Source organism: Pezoporus occidentalis, unplaced genomic scaffold (genome assembly GCF_034315485.1).
Source record: "Pezoporus occidentalis ecotype Australia unplaced genomic scaffold, CSIRO_AGI_Poc_V1 ctg143, whole genome shotgun sequence".
In the NCBI taxonomy this organism is placed as follows: Eukaryota; Metazoa; Chordata; class Aves; order Psittaciformes; family Psittacidae; genus Pezoporus; species Pezoporus occidentalis.
In genome coordinates this window covers 1,567,031-1,588,845 of record NW_026913241.1, presented here as the reverse complement: position 1 = coordinate 1,588,845, position 21,815 = coordinate 1,567,031, and the positions used below count along the sequence as shown (strand labels likewise).

The 21,815-nt window shown below is 41.1% G+C and overlaps 1 protein-coding gene across 1 annotated transcript; it reads left to right on the top strand.

The window, feature by feature from the left end:
• The first annotated feature begins 1,830 nt into the window (after positions 1-1,830).
• WDR75 (WD repeat domain 75) lies at positions 1,831-21,582 on the top strand. Its single transcript, XM_062610023.1, has 21 exons — positions 1,831-1,962; positions 2,120-2,249; positions 3,107-3,172; positions 3,807-3,900; positions 4,783-4,907; positions 5,216-5,286; positions 5,799-5,915; positions 6,484-6,572; positions 7,316-7,474; positions 7,817-7,876; positions 7,963-8,078; positions 8,544-8,716; positions 9,541-9,701; positions 13,573-13,756; positions 15,630-15,724; positions 16,150-16,245; positions 16,836-17,005; positions 17,541-17,600; positions 18,654-18,797; positions 18,872-18,963; positions 21,072-21,582. Exons 1-21 carry the CDS (start codon positions 1,877-1,879, stop codon positions 21,277-21,279), a joined length of 2,496 nt encoding a protein of 831 aa, XP_062466007.1. The 5' UTR covers positions 1,831-1,876; the 3' UTR covers positions 21,280-21,582.
• The last annotated feature ends 233 nt before the right edge of the window (positions 21,583-21,815 follow it).

Here is a 21,815-nt window from a genome sequence, read left to right as displayed (position 1 = left end):
GCCATACCCAGTTCCCTATAACCACAATACTCCAACGTATGCACTACTTTCCCTGTAGGATTCTCATCATGTAGGATTTCCCTGTAGGCCAAGTGGCCTACAGCAGATGATCACAAATAGCCCCCCTGAATGCACCTGTTATTGTTATTTGTGTTCAGATATATGTATACGAAGTGGGACTGTTTAACAAACAATTACAAACATAGCAGAGATTGCCTCAATAGCATCAACAGCAGCCCAAAATACACACCTGAACAAGAACCCCAACTACTATCCTAGACCTGAAGTGAAGGGCCCAGACACCATCTATCATGACTTATTCCTGACATGAGAACATTCACACAATTGATACAAGGTTAACCAATGTACAGGGAGGTTGTACAGGGGGGTTAGAGGAATTCACTTGCTTAAACAAAAGTACTGTCTGTACCTATCATGCCTACTAAGCAGAACAAAGGCACTAACCATTGATAAGGAAAAGCAGACACCTGGTTCTATTGACAAGGAAAAGCAGAGGCCTGATTCTACTGATAAGCAGCTATTGATAAGGAAAAGCAGACACCTGAAGGGGGAGAAGCAGATGGTTTATGGCTGGGACACCGACCAAACCCTAAGGCCGTAAGTGAAGACTAAAAGGTGAAAAGTTCAAGAAGAGGAAGACTCATTTACTTCATCTTGAAGACCCCTACCCACAGGAGGAAGACTCATTTACTTCATCTTGAGACCTCTGCCCATGACCAGAGGGGCACTGCGCAGGCGCAGAGGACCTTCTAGCTCACTATAATACGAAGCGGGGATAGGATAGAACATGAATATGTATAGGCATATTGTGCAACCTTATGAATATACGTAACTTTAGAGAATAAATGTAGAGGGAAACACTGAGGCACGCATGACTTTGAGGAATTATCTGCGTGCGTCTCAGCGCTGAATAAAAAGCATACCTACTTTACAACTTTAACGAGTTGTGGAGTCTATCCGGGTATCACTGTCACTCAGCAAACTCACACTTTGTCCAAGACCAATGAACAGAAGGACAAAATCTTTAGTTAGGGTTGCAGGGACCTCTGGAGATCATCCAATCCAACCCCCTGCCAAGGCAGGGCCACCCAGAGCAGGTTATGCAGGTATATATCCAGGCAGGTTTGGAACGTCTCCAGATGCCACAACAAATCCCTGGGCAGCCTGTTCCAGTGCTCTGCACCCTCAGTGTAATAACGGCTCTTCCTCATGCTTTAGTTTACGACTATTGCTGGGCACCATCCTCCTGGCACCTGACTTTGTGATATTTACATACATTAACGAGATACCCTCTCAGTCTTCTCTAGGTTAAACAGGCCCAGCTCGCACAGTCTCTCCTCGTAAGAGATGCTCCACACCCCTCACTGTGGACAGTTTTAACAAAAGATAACAAATTTTTAGCTCAGCCTTTCTGCCTGCTCAAACAAGGAGTTTCACACTCCTCCCCTCAGATCACCGTGCCTGCGCCATTCCTGATGCGGGCAGACAGCTTTCCCTCGCAGCGGCACGGGTCCAGCCGCCATCCTGAGGCCCATGCAGGAGCGCTGTCCTTGGCACACGGCCGGGTTCTCCCCGCGGCCAGCGGCAGCACCGGGTGAGCTCTCCCCGCGGCATACGGGACACGCGGGTGCTGCGCTGCCGATTCCGAACGACAGACCGACCCGTGGAGCCACGCGGCTGCACGATCAGCCCGCCACTTACACATCACAGCCAAGGAGCCAATCGGCGGCGGCGCGACACCACCCCGGCCGCCATGCCAGGGTCGGGCGGAACTCAGTGTCGCGGCTGGGCACCGGAGGAGGGCGGGGCGGGGCGGGGCGGGGCGGGGGAAAAGTCGGAATTCTGCCTGGCCAAGATGGTGGCGCCGGCTGCGCTGCGCGTGGTGCGCTGTGGCGGTGGCACCATCCACCGCGCCAGGGCCGTTTTCTCCTCCGATTCCAAGTAAGTGGGGCTGGGACCTGGGCTTCTACCGTTAGGGGCGGGGGATGTGCTCCTAAGCTCTGCCGCGGTGACGGCTGCCCGCTGGTGCCACTGCGGCCTGGCCACTCCCGGGGGTGCGGGTTAACGGCGTTGCTTCCCCCCCGCCTCCACGCTTCAGGTACCTGCTGTGTGCCTCCGGCGACTTCGTGAAGATGTACAGCGTGGCTACTGAGGAGACGCTGCGGCTGATGGGCGGCCATGCCGACCTGGTGACGGGCATCCAGCTCAACCCGCACAACCACATGCAGGTCTGGGGGGGAAGGAGGGTTTGGCTGGAGGGGTGCTCCTTCTCCTTGGCCGAACCTAAGTGCCGCTGCGGGGTGTCTGGGGGCTGGCTGGAATTTGAGAAAGGGTTGGGGGCGAGTAGAGCGTTGTTCAGCTACTGTTTATAGCTGGAAGGGCAAGCCTTAAGGCTGTTTTCTACAAACAGAAAAGTGAAACATCGTATGGGTTACACTGGTTGAAGGGAGCAATGACAAAATGGAAATATCGGCAAAATTTCCGGGTTTTCATTTTGTTGATTTAAGGGGGGGAAGAAGCATGCAAGAAAATCAGTAACATTTACTGTGGTTGGTGTTTGAACCTCTGCATCTGCCGATACAGATGCAGATAGGACTTAATGCCTTTAATTTGCCCAGTGGCTCTCTACTGGCAGCCTGCCTTCCCTGTGCGCTGCTGCTTCCCCCTGTGCGCTGCTGCTCCTGCCCTGGCTCTCAGCGTGCTTGGGTTTTTTTGGTGTTACACGCAAAAAAAAAAAAGATACAGTTGCCCAGATGCATTGCACACTATGTATGTAAAATCTGATGCAAAGATTAGTACTTGTTCACATAATGGATATCTGTGTGTACACTATTAGTATCAAGTGTTTAAGCATAAATATTTGTTGGTTCATTTACATTTGGTGAAAATGTATGTTTCATACCGGAATAATAGTGTTGTATTTCCATTGTGCTTTCTTTGAAGATAGCACAGAGCTGGTCTGTGTCCTGTATTCCTGTATTTTTGGTGGTTCAGTCACTTGGAATCAGTTCCATTGATCAACTTTTAAGCTGTGATTTTATGTAAAAGCTGGCTTTGATATATTTAATTTTTTTTTTTCCCTCAGCTCTATTCTTCTTCTCTTGATGGCAGCATTAAGCTGTGGGACTTCATGGATGGCATTCCCATTAAAGTATGTTCAGTCATTCTTGTTGAGTACGTGTCAGACCCAGAATAAGGATTTCTGCAGCTGTTACTACAAATGGGCACAAATCAGTCTGAGGTGTGCTGTTCTGCCATTAAAACAGCCTGAAAACTGTCTGTCTATAGCATGATAGAATGTGGTAATTGTGTGTGTCACTGCAGAAATTCATGATGATGCAGAATCTTTTTTGGGGAGAAAAGGTGGGATACGTACTGACATGTAACTTTGCCCCTTGCTGCAGTTCAGAGTCCAGTGTAGCTCTTGAGGAGTGTGCTGCAGTTTGTGATATGCCAATAGGAACTGATATGATGGCTTGAAAATGTGTGCTGCTGACTGTCCCTTTGCTCACGTTTTCTGCTAAAGAGAGGCACTTTCCTATAGGTGGACCTTCTACTTTGTATTAGGCATAAGGTACCTTCAGGTTTTTCAGTAAATCTGATGTCTTGTATTTTTAGTACTGTTTTAACATTTGTATTAGTCCTTCTTAGAATAAAGGTCTTCTCATTTATTGTAGAATTGAGAATTTTAATACATCAGTTTCATTAAAGAACGCGTGTTTTCAGTATTGAAAACAGTACACAAATGTAGTAATTGTTGATCTCCTCATCTTCTTTTTCTTCAGACTTTCAGTGTAGGATCCAAACTTCTGGCACTGTATGCACTTCCTAGTTCTGAGGATTCAGTATTTGTAGTAATTCCAAAGAGTGGTGAAAGAGGTACAGTATGATTAGCATCATCCTTGTCATTCTGTGTCTTAAGCTGCTGTCATGTCAGTGAATGGTATGCTGCAAGAACATGCTTTAATGGCTTATTTTTAAAAGTATTTCTAAGTCCTGTGCCAGATGTCTGCAGTCCTGCATTTTGTACCTTTTTTGCTTTGTTCATTCTGTGATACCTGCTTTCTAACATTTGTCTAAAAGAGTGCTTATTTTGACACACATACTGCATGCATATGTTGTAGGTGAAGTAAATCTTTAAGCAATATTGACCATGGTACAGGGTATGCTGCAGTGCTTGTGACTGTTCACCCACCTTAAGCAGCATTAACATAGATAACTTGTCATATTTAACAGCATGCCTAGATAATTTATTCCTTAAATTTTTTCCAACATAAATATGAATATAGCATGACTTTACTCTTAACTGTATTGCTACAAATGTTACTTCAAATCAAGAGCAAATTCTGTGTAACTTTGCTTGGGTTTTGCTTACAGTTGCACTGGTATTCACTAGCTGGTCCTCAATCTTTGATATTATTGTTTCAACCAAAATACCTGGAAGTTAATTTTGAAAGGTATTAAAAGCTTTTTCACACTTATAAAAAATGTTGGAAGGTATTATCATAGAATCATAGAATGGTTTGATTTGGAAAGGACCTTAAGCTCATCCAGTTCCAGCACCCTGCCATGGGCAGGAACTCCTCACCGTAGACAGTGTCGCCCAAGGCTCTGTCCAGCCTAGCCTTGAACACTGCCAGGGATGGAGCATTTACCACTTCATGTTAGTTTTAAGGTGGGAAGGGTGTAAAGCTCGTTTGTAAGGGACATACATAAACTTGTTCATAAAAGCCTTTTGATAACAGATTTTTCTTTGCTCAGATGCATTTCAGCTGGTCTCAGTTAAGCTGACAAAAACAGCAGGCCAAGATGTGGAAGCCAAGGAATTGTCAGTGGTTTTGGATGGTGTGGGTGCATCACCGAAGCATATTGCATTTGGAAGAGAAGTATATTCACCTTTTGGGTTTTTTTTTTTTCCCTTGGGTGTTGGTTGGGTTTGGGTTTTTTTGCCTCTCAAATGAATTATATGCTGTTATGCTTTTATACAAGCACAGCAGCACAGAAACAAAACTGAAGTTAAATGAGTATGTCAGACCTACGTTTTCTATTATTAAAATGATAGTTAAAATAGGAAAATATTTATTTAACATCAGCTTATATATTATCTTCAATTATAAATATTTTGTAATATGATTTTTTTCTTTCATGTGTCAGAACACAAACTATGTCCTAAGTTGTTGTTTTACTATAACAGGGTCAATATGTGGCAGCAGTAAAGGAGGCTAATCTCCAAGTTTATTTTTTTAAACAGAAGCAGTTGAACAGGTAAGAATGAAAGTGTCAGGTATTGATTCAGTGAGATACATCATAAATGTCTCTTAACTGGTGATGCGGGCACGCATTAGTTTACATTTATCAGCAGCCATTTGATTTTATGCTGGAGGGGGTATAGTCACTATGTAAGAAGCCTCCTGTAGAGGCAGACAGTGAGGTGCTACAATAGCAGCTTAGCTTTTTAGCTCAGGCATGTATTTTTTTCACATAAATGCTTAGGCTGATGCTGGACTGAAACAAGTGACATAGTTTGGTCAGGGAGAAAGGGGAGGTGGGGATGGAGAAGGAGAGAAAAGGAGAGACAAATCTTTCAGCTTGATTGAAAGCAAAAAACTAATGAAATAAAGAGAAAAATATGTCACTTTTTTTGAGAGTGCATGTGACGATAACAGCTTGGAGATGTGTGGTTTTGCTAGTCAGAATTACTTGTGTGTGCATTAGGTGATCCTTTTGAAGCTTTGTTTACCCTAATATAATTAAAGTTACTTTCTAAACTCTTGAAGGTTTTCTGTAAATACAATGAAGACAAAAAATAGAAGCAGTCAGTTCACTTGCATAGCATGTCATCCTACAGAGGATTGTATCGCAACGGGCCATGCTGATGGAAAGATTCGCCTCTGGTATGCATGTTTTGGTTCAACTATGTACCCCATAAACTGATGTGATCATAAGAATTAAGTGAAACCTGAGCAAAGCAGTCTGATTCACACATAGCATTGCCATTTTCAGAAGTCATAATGAGCACTGAATGGCAAAGCTCTGTGAAGCTGCAGTACTGACACACTGACTTCAAGGTACAGCTTCAGTTTAATATCATATGGGAAAATAACTCCTGTGCTCCATGAATCTAAACTGTATTTGAAAAAGGTAATGCAGAAACAGCTGAAATAACTCTTTATGGGCACATAGAGGCCTAGGGACAGCACACTAGCAGAATTGCATGGATAAGAACAATACGCTTGCCAAGTTCCTCCCCACTGCTGAATTGCTGAGTATGTCTAAGGTATGCAGTGTGCACCAGGAAGGTGCTGAAAACCTGCTGGCACTGTTCTTTCCCTCCCTTTGCATCACTTGAGCATACAAGAAACCCTAGTCTAGAAGTTAGAGGAGAGGGTGATATACTTAAGTATTTCCTTTCATTTGCTCTGTTGATGTGCTTAAAGAATTGTTCTGTTTCTCCCCACACAGGAGGAATTTCTACCACAAGAAAGAGTACACGTTTTCCACACTGCACTGGCATCATGATATTGTCATGGATCTAGCTTATTCTGTGGAGGGTGAGTAAAAAAAAAAAAAAAAACAAAAAACAAGCAAACCAATGCTCTTGAAGTCAGAGTTGCAGCAGGGAGGGAAAAAATCAATAGAAGTTCAAGTTTGTCTATTAAGGAAGTAGTATCTAGAACTTCAAATATGTCCAGGAAGGATCTGAAATGAAAAAGGAGGCAGTTCTTGTTATATATTTTGACTGGCATTCATAATATCAAATATCTGCCTTCTCTCTTGGAATGTAAAATCCAACCCCTCCTCTTATGTCTTTTCCCTCCACTGATGAGTTCTTCCCAGAGGCTTGTTTGCCTCCAAATAAAACAAGCCAGTCTTGTCTGAGCTCAGACCTAGTGGCAAAAATACAGTTAACTTTTATCTGAACTATGCGACCTGAGCTGTTCTCCTTAGAGCATTTCTTACTGCTAAGTACTTTTGTTAGAAGGAGGACAATTCAGCTATGTTCTAGCGCAAATAATTCAGCTGATTCAGACAGTAATAGGATCTGCTACTCCCAAAACAGATTAAATTTTACTTTTAGCACAAATTCTTGTTACTTCTTCCAAGTTTCTGTAGCAATTTAACGTGGGATGATGAGAAACTTATCTTTGTGCCCAGGCTCAATATGAGAAATAATTGCTTTGTTCATGACAGTTTAGGAAAGGCTTTCTAGAGACTTGTTTGTCATTGTAAACATGTATGCTAATGATACGGTTTTTAACCAAAACATGTAACTGTATTTTTATTTCTGGAAAAGGAACCAGCTTGCTGAGTGGTGGAGTTGAATCTGTTCTAGTTCTGTGGCACAATGAATCAGACTGTCGGAAGGATTTCCTTCCTCGCTTGGGATCTCCTATTGAGTACATCTCCATGTCATCTGATGGCTCTCTCTGTTGCACCTTGCATAAAGACAACAGTAAGCCAAAACATATTTTATGTGTTGCTTAATGCAAAATGGAATGCAAATCTTTGAGCTTTATTTTGTTAATTTCAGATGAATTAACTAGATACTACATAAAAATTCAATATTGATCTGAAAGAACAAATGCTTTAAGTGATCTTTTGCTCTTTCATTAGTTTTGTGAATGTGCCTGGTGACTGCTGTAACTTCGCTGTCCATCTTGGTGTAGGGTTGTCAAAGATAGAGAAAAGACACATTTATAGGATTAAGTACAGCTGGTTAAGGTCCCTGCCCGACCATGAGATGTGGTTATATTGCAGAAGTTTATCACAACACCTTCTCTGCTTTTCCTTTCAGGAATTACAATTATCAACAGCAACCTCAGATTTTCCAAGAGTATTCAGGGGCTAATAAAAAGTAAGTGCAATAAAATTCGCCTTCCACTTTGGAGGCAGAATGTCGCACTTTCCATCTTGGGTAACTTGTCATCTTTTTGTTTCTAGGTATAGATGTGAAGACTGGTCTAGTGGTTGATCCTAGAACCAAAGCTTTGGTGCTGAATGGAGAGCCTGGCCACTTGCAGTTCTATTCTCTCCAAAGTGATCAGCAGCTGTTCAGTGTAAGTTGGATGGGCTTATACTAAAACTTTAACTTAAATAAGTCATGTATCAGAACTTATTTGGGGACTTAATATGGCAAATGGGACAAAAGCCAGCAGCTGTACTGTGAGACTGGATTTCAAGCTGTTTTCAGCTTTATCACAAGATCCTTATACTTGTGAAGCATAGCTAAATGTTGATAGTTGAATAAATACAGTGTGTTAAATGTCAAGAAATTCTAGGTTGAATCCCCCCCAATTTTTTTTTTTCCATCCTTTCCTACAAGGAAATTCCATAAGAATCCGTAGAATTCTTGTGGAATGTTACATGCCCTAATTATACTTTCCCCACATTATTTTTGTATGCCAGAGCCAGTCAGTTCTAATTGGTGCTTTCAGGACATCATTTTCCCATGGTTTTATAAATGATACCTTTAAATCTATACTTGAATTTTGAAATTTAATTTTGGCCTTTTTGTTTTGCAGTTGGATATTGTTCAGCGACAATACATTCACCAGGCAGGTTTAAAGCAAGCTGACTTGGTCAAGGTTGCATTTAGTGCCCGAGGCAAGTGGCTGGCAACAGTGGAAGAGAGAGAAGAAGCAGCTGACCCCGAGCTACAGTTGAAGCTGTGGTTCTATGATGAAGAAACACAAAGGTAATGATAATAGAACTGGCCTTCTAGGTGTCAAAATCTTAAGTATTACACAAATTCTGCACAGGCTTTATCTTGCAAAGGCAGTTTTTCCAGATAAAAAACACTAGGGAGTACCCTAGGGAGAGTTTACCATGCATGCTACATGCATCTGAAACAACACAAAGTTGACATAAATACAGATCAAAAATTAGTGCTCTCAGTCTGATTCACTTACAGTAATCAGACAAGCTGTTTTAACCATGGGACTTAAATTCACATATTTTCTTGGTATTAAAAATCATGGCCTTGAAGGAAAGGTTTCTATAGCTTGTTCAGTTTTCCAGCCTCTGTCTAAGCCATCATGAATTGATTAGTCCTTCTAGGGTACAGATGATTATGATTTTGTAGTTGATTTTTTTCTTTAGCTAACATATGCATCTGGCTCATACACTTTCCCTTATTTTCTTACTAAAAAAATATATATTTTTACTGTAAGTCATTATTTTCTTAAAGAAGAAACAAAGCAAAACAAAGTTGATTTGTGTAGCAGATACGTGACTGATGTTCTAAGTACTAGAAAGACTGCCCAGAGCTCAGGCTGAATATTTGAGAACTATGCTTACTTAGAGATAATCCCTTCTTAGTGCTGGGCCACAACCTCTCTTGCTGTATGGAGGTAATTAGGGAAATGTGATCTGTAAATGCAATACCATTTAGCTACCTAATTAGACAGAAGTTGCTTTGATTCCTTTTTTCCCTGCCCCTTTCAGAATCACCTTAAACTGAAATCTTTCCCAAGTTCCAAAATGAAATAAAATGGCAGCTTCTGGTTTTTTTTCCTATAGCTTTAAGCTGAATACTAGGGTAAATACGCCCCATGAGGACCACATAACAGACATGTGCTTTTGTGACATGGATGAATGTCACGACTCTCTGATACTGGTAACAGCTGGCAGAGACTGTGTGTTTAAAGTCTGGGTGACAGTAGAAGACACTGATCCAGAAGGTAAGTATTGTCACATGCTTGTCATCTTGTGACATGCTATAGAAATTCTTACCCTAACTTCATCCTGTCAGAACTAGGGCCTTGCGTCCCATGCTTTTACCTATTTCTGCAGTTGCATGAAGTATTGTGTTCTCCTGAGGATCCTACGTAACAAGAGTTTTGTCATAGTTTTGTAGTTCTATGGATTGATGTGGATGTTCCTGAAATAGCAAAGGCCTTCCTGAACTTGCTGCAGAAGGGAAAGGCAGCCTCTGTTAATTGTTTAAAAGTGTAAAAGTAGAAATTAGTGCTGGCTTCTGTGGTGTATTTGCCCATCAGGGACAGAGCAGAGAATGCTCAGGTAGAAAGATTCAATGTGCTGCAGTTTCTGTTAGTAAACTCATCACTTCGTTAAGTAGAACACACTGGGATGTTTTTAACTGCAGCAGATCTCTCAGTCTGCCTCTAGATGGTGCCATGCATTTTAAAGTAGTGAACTGTTTCTGGCTCCTTTTTTACAGGCAGGTCTTTCAATCATCAACTCGTCATTATATAAAGGGTATCCTAGCATAGGGTGAATTTATTTTCCTTTCTTTCCTCATCTTATTCATGTTTGAAAAGCATGTTGTATGAATTTATTTATACTCAGAAGTGCATGTTATGTGGTAAGTACTCTTTATGGGCGGGAGGAACTACAATGCACCGAGTTCTGTCCGGGGACAGATGACAAGCGAGTTGAGAGTCTGTGGGTGAGAATTAAGGGGCAGGCTGGCAGGGGGGATACTGTTGTAGGTGTCTGTTACAGACCACCGGATCAGGGTGAGGAAGTTGACGAGGCCTTCTACAGGCAGCTGAGAGAGGCCTCACAGTCACAGGCCGTGGTCGTCGTGGGGGATTTTAACTTCCCTGATGTTTGCTGGAAGGACCACTCAGCAACCCAGCTGCAGTCCAGGAGGTTCCTCCAGTGTGTGGATGATAACTTCCTCCTGCAAATGGTGGATGAGCCGACCAGGAGAGGAGCGCTGCTGGATCTCATCCTCACTAACAAGGAGGATCTGGTTGAAGCAGTAAGGGTTGAGGGCTGCCTTGGTTGCAGCGACCACGAGATGGTGAAGTTCAGGATCTTGTGTGGTAGGACTAGTAGAATACCAAGTAGAATTGCAACCCTGGACTTTAGCAGGGCAAACTTTGGCCTTTTCAAGCAATTGCTAGGGGAAATCCCATGGGCAAGGCTGCTTGAAGGAAAAGGGGCCCAAGATAGTTGGTTGATATTCAAGGACTGCTTTTTCCGTGCTCAAGATCGGAGCATCCCGACATGTAGGAAGTCAAGGAAGAGGGCCAAGAGACCTGCGTGGCTAAATAGGGAATTGCTGGGTATGCTCAAGTGGAAGAGGAGAGTTTACAGGTCATGGAAGGAGGGGCTGGCCACTTGGGGGGAATATAAGGCTGCTGCTAGGGGATGTAGGAAGACAGCTAGGAGGACTAAGGCATCCTTAGAATTAAACCTGGCAAGAAGGGTCAAGGACAGCAAAAAGAGCTTTTTCAAGTACATGGCAGACAAAACTAACACCAGAGGCAATGTAGGCCCACCGATGAATGGGATGGGTGCCCTGGTGACAGAAGATGCAGAGATGGCAGAGTTACTGAATGCCTTCTTTGTCTCTGTCTACTCTGCTGCAGGCAGTCCTGAAGAGCCCTGTACCCCGGAGACCTTAGATGAAGTCAGGTCGACGGAACGGTTTGCCTTAGTCGATGAGGAACGGGTTAGAGATCAGTTGAGCAATCTGGACATCCATAAATCCATGGGTCCAGATGGGATGCACCCGCGGGTGCTGAGGGAACTGGCGGAAGTCATTGCTAGACCACTCGCCATCATCTTTACCAAGTCTTGGGAAACGGGAGAGGTGCCTGAGGACTGGAGGAAGGCAAATGTCACTCCAGTCTTCAAAAAGGGCAAGAAGGAGGACCCGGGTAACTGTAGACCGGTCAGCCTCACCTCCATCCCTGGGAAAGTGATGGAACACTTTGTCCTTGGTGCCATCTTAAGACATATCAAGGATAAGAGGGTTATGAGGGGCAGTCAACATGGCTTCACCAGGGGGAAATCATGTTTGACCAATCTCTTAGCCTTTTATGAGGAAATAACACGGTGGATGGATGATGGCAGAGTGATGGATGTGGTCTACCTTGACTTCAGCAAAGCATTTGACACAGTCTCCCACAGCATCCTCACGGCTAAATTGAGGAAGTGTGGACTGGATGATCAGGTGGTGAGGTGGACTGCGAACTGGCTGAAGGAGAGAAGCCAGAGAGTTGTAGTCTATGGGGCGGAGTCTAGTTGGAGGCCTGTAACTAGTGGAGTGCCTCAAGGGTCAGTACTGGGACCGGTATTATTTAATATATTCATCAACGATTTAGACGAGGGAATTGAGTGTACTATCAGCAAGTTTGCTGATGACACTAAGCTGGGAGGAGTGGCTGACACGCCAGAAGGCTGTGCTGCCATCCAGCGAGACCTGGACAGGCTGGAGAGTTGGGCAGGGAATAACTGGATGAAATATAACAAGGGGAAGTGTAGAGTCCTGCATCTGGGCAGGAACAACCCCAGGTTCCAGTATAGGTTGGGGAACGACCTGCTAGAGAGCAGTGTAGGGGAGAGGGACCTGGGGGTCCTAGTGGACGACAGGATGACCATGAGCCAACGCTGTGCCCTTGTGGCTAAGAAGGCCAATGGCATCCTGGGGTGTATTAGAAGGGCGGTGGTTAGTAGGTCGAGAGAGGTCCTCCTTCCCCTCTACTCTGCCCTGGTGAGACCCCATCTGGAATATTGTGTCCAGTTCTGGGCCCCTCAGTTCAAGAAGGACAGGGAGCTGCTGGAGAGAGTCTAGCGCAGGGCAACCAAGATGATTAAGGGAGTGGAGCATCTCCCTTATGAGGAAAGACTGAGGGAGCTGGGTCTCTATAGTTTGGAGAAGAGGAGACTGAGGGGTGACCTTATTAGTGTCTATAAATATATAAAGGGGGAATGTCACGAGGATGGAGCCAGGCTCTACTCAGTGGCAAACAATGATAGGACAAGGGGTAATGGGTGCAAACTGGAACACAAGAGGTTCCACTTAAACTTGAGAAGGAACTTCTTCTCAGTGAGGGTGACGGAACACTGGAACAGGCTGCCCAGGGAGGTTGTGGAGTCCTTCCCTGGAGACATTCAAAGCCCGCCTGGACACATTCCTGTGTAACATTATCTAGGTGTTCCTGCTCCGGCAGGGGGATTGGACTAGATGATCTTTTGAAGTCCCTTCCAATCTCTAGCATACTGTGATACTGTGAAGTACATCACTTTGCTGTTTATTTGATGGTTATTATCAGCATTGGGGCAGGTATCCCAGTGGGGTATACTGGTTAACCAATACAAAGCTGACCATGCTGATGGGCCACTGTGATCCTCAGACTTCATGTAAATGAACTGTGAGCTTTGCTGGACTCAAATGCATCCTGTATTCAGATTTTTAGTAATGCTTGTGTTCTTGCTACAGTTTAAAAGAACAGTATGTTTCAGAACACTAAATGTTGAATCTCCTTCAGTATCTTTTTTCCTTTTATCTAACATCTGTGTGTTTGAGAACTCAGTTAATGTAGTTGGCAAAGTAAACATGAATATTGTACCATGTCAGTCTCAGGATTCATTGTTTGAATGCAAAACTGAGGACAAATGAAAAACCTACTAGATGTTTCATGTACTAGAATAATACAGAATCTCTGTTCTCTTCAAAAATGTAAGACTTCTGAAACAAATCTGTCTTCCTCTTGAGATTATTTTGCAGCTCTAATACTTGAATTCTTCTTTCTTCATGTATAAACTTGAATTAACTACCTTGTTTGCTCAATGCAGCACAGCAGAGTGTGAGCTGGAGCTGTGACTTTGTAGGCAGCTACCACAACTACCAAGCCACAAACTGCTGTTTCTCAGAAGATGGCTCTTTGCTTGCTGTTAGCTTTGAAGAAATTGTCACTGTATGGGATTCAGTTACTTGGGAACTTAAGTGTACGTTTTGCCATCCACCTGGAAAAATAAGGTATATTTATCATCTATTTTTTTATGTCTTGAACTCTCGGAACAGAAAGAATCAATTCACAGCAGCCCAAGACCTCCTGTATGTTCATCTAATCATTGAATTTAACAGTCTTAAGTTCATATATAGAAAAGACTCTAAAATGGCTTCTAGGTGGCGGGTAACATACTGTCAAAAATAGTAAGATCAAGTTTTGCAGTTCCATCTTCTTATTTTCTTGCGACTTCTGTACCTCGCTTACTCAAATATGTGTCACTGCGCGCGTAACAGGAGTGTGTTAATAGCCCTTTTTCCCCATTAATCTAGGAATGAATCAAAGTACTGAAAAAGTATAAGAAATTTGTTCTTTATTCATGCATGCATGCATGCATAAAAACAGTAGTTATATTGATAAACCATAAAGGTATATTGACCTGGTTATCTGTATTATAAAATAGATTTCTTGATCCTTTCTAACCTCTGTGGGAAAAGCCACGTTTGCCTGGCAGACTGTCTCAGCATGCTCCATTGTGTGCTGTCATGATAAAAAACATCCTGAAGGTCTAGATGTTGTTCTATTGTGTAAGGATAATGAGGAATGGCATAGGTTGATGGTAGAGATAAAAAACAGACTTGAAGAATAGGACAACCTTAATATTGAGCTTCCTGGACTGTACTAAAATTCAGCAGTTTCTGATCCAGGTAAAGTACCATTTTTCTTAAAATAACCTTGAAATAATAGGACAGTAGGTGACCTCACAGGTTCATCTACTTAATCTGTCTGCTAGATCTCTGTATCTAAACAATTCCTGGAAAAGGAAGATGCTACAAACCTTCTGTTAGCATTCTCTTTTAGTGCAGAGGTTTTTTTCTACCTGCTTCTGAAACTTGCTTCTCATAATCATTTCTGCAGTAATGTCAGAGGTATTTTATATACCAGCTTCCGGGAACCACTTAAAATGGAAAGCAAAACGTTGTGTAGTCACAATGTTTTAAAGACTGTGACACAAAGAATCATAGAAAGATAGAGAGATTTCTCACTTCCATGTTTGTGTGTGTATGCTTGTAATCTTTTCTTTTGCATGATCAAGTGTGTTTTGTTTCTACTGGCCCTCTAAGATTTGAAATTGAGAAACATGATTCTGAAACTGGTGTGCAGGAAAATTGTGGCAGGCATGTAAGTCACACCTTTACTGCATCTATGGTGAAAACTTCTCTTGACAGCTTGGTACAGTGGCACGCTTTTCCCAGGCCAGCTTCTCCTTTTGTTGTAACCTTTATTATATGCTGTATTAAAAGGAAATAAATTACTCTGGGACTGTATTAATTGCATAACTTTAAAGGGTTATGTTTTAATACAGAAATTACAACCCTTATCAGTGTTTTTGAAAACTTTCTATAGCATTAGAAATTAGAAGGCTGTTGTATTGCTGTCAAACAAGAGAATGGGAAATTAAAATAAGTGAAAACAAATCACACACTGTCTTCAATTGGAGCAGCCTATAAGAATAACTTCTACTGCTTTTCTTCTCTAGTGCTTAGAGCAATGGTAGGAATTCTTTAAGCATGGAATTTATTTTCCAGTCCCAGTGTGAACACTTACTATTACTTAAGGGTTTGAAACTTGTCTAAGAGCTTAAAATCACGCCTTGAGTTTGGAATGTTGTAGGAATATATAATTGTTGTAGATTTATGCATACTTTTAAATCTTCCAGACCTATCTGGTGGCTCTGTGTGAAGTTTTATGCCACTAGAGCTGAAAGCAAAAAGCAAACTTCTAAATTAAATATCAGAACTAAATCTTAACAGAATGTTTGTGACTTGTGAGTCATCACTACATAGAGAAACAGATGAAGTCTGAAGGTCACTAACTTGTTTTGACTTTTTACTTCTGTAGGAACATCTGCTTTGGGAGACTAACATGTTCCAAGTACCTTATTGGTGCCACTGATCATGGCTTTCTGTGTTGCTGGAACCTGCTCACTTGTGCATGTAAGATCAGCTTAAATGTTTGCTAGTGTGGTAACATTTAACACCTGAATTTACTATGAAACCTTAAAACAATTCTAGTTTGATTCCAGATTGACCCCCCTACAAAATGTCCTATGGAAATATAGTAATTTTCATATTTCAGGCAAGATAGTATCCTGTCTAGCATATATGCACCTTGTGCGATGTGCAGAGTAAATTCTAAGTTAGATGATGGATAACACAACAATAGGTAGTATTTCATGGTAGCGTAGATGTTGATAGTATTTGTGTATTTTAATCCATTTAGGAATAAATGAAGTTGCGTGCCTTTTCCAGAGGTAACGACCCTGCGTGTCATTCCCATTTAACCTTTTGTGTGGCAAAGTAGTGGGATAGAAGTGAATGCCACTTCTTCATTTCTGGCTGTTGCTGTGTTTGCTTTTCAGTGGAATGGAGTGCCCACCTCAACGTCTTAGTTCTGCAACCTGATACCCTGTCAGAACATATTGCTGCTGTCTCGTGGCTCTCCAAAGAATCCAGCTGTAAGTACAAGGGCTTCTTTGACAAGTAAGAGTCGGTGGAATTTAAAGCTATGAAAGCATAATTTCTAGAAAAGGTTTTCCTGGAATTCAGCCCCGTGAAAGCCATAAGACAAACTTGAGTCTGTGTTTGCACCTGGGGGAAGCTGAGCCATGTCTGACAGCAGCAGTCAAGTATGTTGGCTTTCCATCTTTTCTTCTAACAGTTAGTTCCTGGTGCAGGATATAGCACACGATCAACCATGCTCTCTGGGTGAGGATCTGGAATATTCTTGACCCTCTCCTATAAATAGAAAACTGGTTGAATTTTGGAAAATCGCCACATTTTAGAGCTTTAACTCTAAATTATGATTACGTTTCCTAGAGCTACTGTTCTACAAAAACATTAATTTCCAAATATGTTCTCTGGATTGAAATACTGTGAAAGCCACGTTCTATTATGTAGTAAGGTTATCCAGTTATAATTCCTGCAAACTAGTGCTTAAAGGCAATCTTGCCCAGCCCTTACTGGCAATGGTACACAGGGCTTTCACAGCTATTCAGGAAGGCAAAATGTCATGATTTAAAGAGAAGATGTTCTTGGTTTTTTACAGTGTTTGTGTTTAAACCAAATGAGCCACGGCCAGTCTATATCCAGCGAAACCTTTGTAAAGAGAAGATCCTGCTTGCTGCCTTTGTTCCAAGAGATGAACCTGAAATGACTGGCTCAGAAAAATACCTTTGGCTAAGAAATTCCCAACTATTTTTCCTTACGGATACGCAAGTAAGAAATAGTGATGGGCAGGTGGTTCTTGGGGAAGAAGTATTTTCCTGAATGTGGATTGATACCGATTCAGAGTTCTGCTCTGTTGAGTGTAAGAGTTTCTTTTTGTGATTTCTGGGCAGCGTAAGCCATGCTTTGTTCGTTATTAAAAGCTTTCAACTGTTTTTCTACTATGTCATTCATCCACGAAACTAGATATTTTGGGAACATTGCCTATGCTGTTTAACTTCAACAGTCACCTAAAGCTGTATTGCTGATTATCGAAATGTTTCATATGATATTCAATTTTTCCTGTAATTTTTGGATAGGTGGGGAATTTTTTATTTGTTTTCCCAAAAATATGAATACAGAGCCTCTGTGTCTATTCCTGCTTCCTTTCCATTTCTTTATAAAATAAAGAAGAAGATACCTGCTGCTGTCTTCCACTTGACTGATAAAAGCTTTTGAACCAGTTGAAAGCTTCCACAGGCAAGGTATGGGAATAACAAAAGCAGTTTCACATACTATAACTCTGCTACTTTGTTGTGTATTTTAGGAGCTTTTGACGCTTAGCACAAGGTCTCTAGAAGAAAGGCTCACACCATCCAGCAAACAGGTACCTCTTACAGAAGCTCTGACAGAGATGTACAGAGCAGTTCAGAATTCTGCTGGTTTGTTTATCAGATTCAAATTACCTTCTGTCATCAAAATGCACACCAGATCCTTAGATGGGGTTATAGGCACTTGGCTGAAGGGGCAGTCATCTGTATTTGCTTATTTTTTGACAGAATTGCTGTTCTTTAAAAAGGTAAAAATCCTTTTAAAAAGTAAAAGGAAGTATTAGTGAGCTGCTCTCACCTTCCCTTGTTTTCCCTGAACAAAAAAATTTATACTTTCCTAAAGGGATTCACAGAAATGAAGCAAAACCACTTGATATTTGAGTAAGCTCTTCACTTATCTTGGTTTCTTTAACACTTGGAACCTTGAGTGTAGCTTGAGCTGCACAGTCTGATGAGGATGAACAGTTGTCAGTATCAGTGAAAAGGAATTTCAAAATTACGTTTCAGTTCGTACTTCTGTGGAGAAGTATCATGGGAAATTCAGTCCTTTAAATTCATTTGAAGAAAAGTGTTTCATATCCATTGAACAGAACAAAACAGCAGCACTTGATTGATTTGTTTGGTTAGATAAAATAGATCAACATATAGGTTAATAACTTTCTAATACAAATTCCAGTGGGTATGTGGGTACAAACAATCACTTTCTTTGGAGGGTGGGGAAGTAACTCAGTACTCAAGGTTTATTGAGCTAGGAAAATGCTTCCAGTTATGGAATTAAGTTGCTCAGCAGGTGATGCTGGGGTGTAAACGATCTTTTAGTTGTAAGTGGAATCTGAAAGCCATACTTAGTTTCTGGCACATTTCAGTATTTGGAAGTTAATTGGTACATCAGCCAACTAAATCTGGTGTTCTTGAACCACAAATCCTGGAAGGTTTTACTACCTCTGTGTAGGATTCTCTCAGGATGTCTGCCAGAGAATGAGTACAAAGAGCCATATGGCTCAGTTGAGTCAAATTTTGTCACCTCAGTTGGTTCTGAATTTCAATAACTCAAAACAAGATAGATTTGTGACACTAAAAGTGTAATTAAAACTTTCACCTTTTTCAAGCTGGCAACAGAAGAAAGTCTTCCTGTGACCCCATTTAGTTTGCTACTGGGAAAGCACAGATGTCGGCAATCACAAGAGGATACAGACCTTAGAAAACTAGTTGTTCATAACAAGCATGAGCAAGATTCACCTGCTGTCAAAGAGGTAAGAGTAATTAAGTAAGTGTACAAGCAAAATCATGACAAAAGCTTTCATAAAGCTTCTGTTTTATTTTTCAGCTTTTGCATACTCCAGCACATGTTCTGCCATCTGCTTCTTTCCTGTGTCCTATATTTATTAGTTCATTGCTCATCTCCAACGAGAACAAAAGGTAAGAAAAATGGAAGAACTCTCCCTAGTTATTGAAGTTATTTTAAATTATGTACATCTTTGTTTAAAGCGTAAAAGCAGTTTTCCAGCACTCTTCATTCTTCTGTTGACATAAGTTAGCTTATCACTTGATTGTGGCAAGGTGTTTTTTAAAATAACTGAAATTTGGGGAGAGATGCAGAGTGGCTGTGTAGTCTGTTGGTTCTTTTGCTGTTATTTTTACTGTTCTTTGGCATAATGTGCTTGTATGCAAAATGTTTGCCTTTGATACTCAAATGTTCTGTATGAATTTAACATTATTCCAGGGATTTAATGTTTTTAGTGCTATTTAAGATAAATGTCAGATTCTCAACTTTGATATAACTTTCTGCATGATTCTTAGTTTTGGTTTCTAGATAGAGCAAGAGGTTAGTCCTTAAATTTAATCTTAACAGTTTGTTTAGAACTCAAATTTCATTCCTAATTAAAATCATAGAATCAACTCAGTTGCAAAATCCTTTACATCATTAAGTCCAACCATTACCACAGGACTGCCAAGGCCACCACTAAACTATATCACTAAGGGCCTCATCTATGCTGTTTCTGAACACTTCCAGAGATGGTGATTACACCACTGCCCTGGGCAGCCTGTTCCAATGCCTCATCACTACAAAATCAACAAACACCACAATCTGAGTGTGTACTGTGTAGTGCACACTCCACTTCATAGTGTATACTGTGAATACAATTAAGATTGTCTTATAGTGCATTAATCCCAGTTGAATGGAGAAGTTTAATAGGTACTTAGAATGTATTGTAGCTTGCTCCTCTGAGATTCATGCATGCTGCTAAAAAATGAATGCAGCAGGCACAAGGGTTATGACTATAGTCTTGTATTAGGATTAATATCTTGTCGCTTAGACTGAAGCCAATTAAATGCTTGCATTCTTTGTGCAATCTATAAAAGTCTAATGAAACTCTACTGAATCGGAGATGAAAATGTGTCACTGTGTTAGCAGCCATCCTGAATTTCAAGAGACCAGAGAGAAGATGGTTTACACTGCCCGGGCTTATCCAGAAAAAGACTGTGTTTGCATCGCTTTTGATGCGTGTTATATTCTGTCATAATAACAGTGTAGTCAATTCTGCTATGTTGTGTTGGCCAGTATTGCTAGCTTTCTTACTGGGTGACACAAGTAAAAGTCTTTTTGCCACATTAGCAAAACACTGGCAAAAGTCTAATACAAGGAATATATGGAAACTTGCATGTAGTTTCAGTACTGAAGAATTTGGGAGTTCAGGGGCCTATGTAAATATTTGCGCATGTAGATCTTGTACTTTGACATGGGTAACAGCATGAGTGCACATTTAAATTACTTAGAAGGGTTGTAAGATTGGGCTCTTGAAGAACGACAAGAATATGTCACTGTATAGATAGAAGACAGTATAATATCAGTGTTTGACCATTTACACTTTTTGAGTGATAAATAGTTTGTATTAGATGATTTGGGGAGTACTGTTCTGTCATGCAGGTCATTCCTAACAAGATTAAAAATATATACACACATTTGAATTAATAGTGTTAACATTGATGTTCTAAGTGGCAACTGTTCTGTATAATTCTTTGCAAGAATGCTTTCTAGTTCAGCACAAGTCTAACTCTTGAAGTCGGAAGCAGTCATTGCAAGCACCTCCCTATGTTTAAAAAACAACTTTTTCCTTTTCTAGTAATGCTAGATCTTGTAGAAATTTTTAAGACCAAGTAACCCTTTTCTGATTTGAAAGGGAAGAATAGCCTTCTTAAATATTATCTCCTCTACAAGTGTATCCAGTGTTTCTGATCCTGTGAGATTATAACTTCTTACATAATGATCTGCCTGTTCTGACATTATGCATGATATTTGGAGAAAGAAAAATAGTTTCTCTAAGTTTACTTAAAACAGAGGACAGCTGAAAAGCCTGAAAAATGGCTTGTAACTGAGATGGCAAAAGAAGTATAGCAGTTTGCAAGTACCCTGAGATTAAATACTAAAATCTAATATTTACTTAGTTATTTGCATGATAATGTACCTCTCCTATAGTATGTGAGAGTATCCATTAATTGGGTTGTTTCCAATCATCTTCTTCCAGTGCTGAAGAAGTTGCTGATGAAGTGGAAATGGAAAGTGAAAAAACAGATGATGATTTGTATGAGGAAGGAGATGTGACTGAAATGGAACAAGAAGATACAAATCCTATGGAATTGTTAGGAGAGATGACATGTAAACTGTCTAAATCTCAGGAAAGAGAGCTACGGAAATTAAGAAAAATGGACTACAGTTGGCTATCAGCTTTCTAAATGGACATCTTTGGGGTTTTATACTGTAAGCTGAAGGTTTTGTGGATAAAATATTCATTTAAAAAAAAAATCAAGTCTTTTGGCCATAAATCTTAGTAACTTCTACTTCCATAAGCAAGGAGAACTGGGGGAAGGGGTTAAAGTTCAAAAAAGCTGGTTCTGCTCCTAGGTTGTTACTGGTTCTTTGTGACCTGAGAAAACGTTTAACCTGTGGGGTTTTTTTCCCCTTACAAATGTATTTAAAAGGCAAAACAGTTCATTATCTGACTTGTGATCTGTTAGCAAAGTGACAGCTAAGCTTCCGAAAATCTCCCCCCCTGTAGAAAGTAGTTACCTGCATACTTGCTAGTGGTCATAGAGTATGGAGATTCTTGGCCAATAGGGTACTTACGTAAGCACGATCTCTGAAATTTACAGGAAGTAAAGGAAGACACGACAACAGTCATAACTACAGCAGTTTTCTGCTTTTGGATTTTTCTCCCTGTTCAGATAACCTTCTGGTATATGTACCTGAAAAAAATCATAGCTCCCCAGGT

Excerpts from the sequence above, each read along its gene's own strand:
- WDR75 (XM_062610023.1), top strand. The coding sequence starts at position 1,877 with ATGGTGGCGCCGGCTGCGCTGCGCGTGGTGCGCTGTGGCGGTGGCACC. Across the intron at positions 5,916-6,483 it reads GATGGAAAGATTCGCCTCTG|GAGGAATTTCTACCACAAGA; the intron begins GTATGCATGTTT and ends CTCCCCACACAG. Across the intron at positions 9,702-13,572 it reads AGAAGACACTGATCCAGAAG|CACAGCAGAGTGTGAGCTGG; the intron begins GTAAGTATTGTC and ends TGCTCAATGCAG.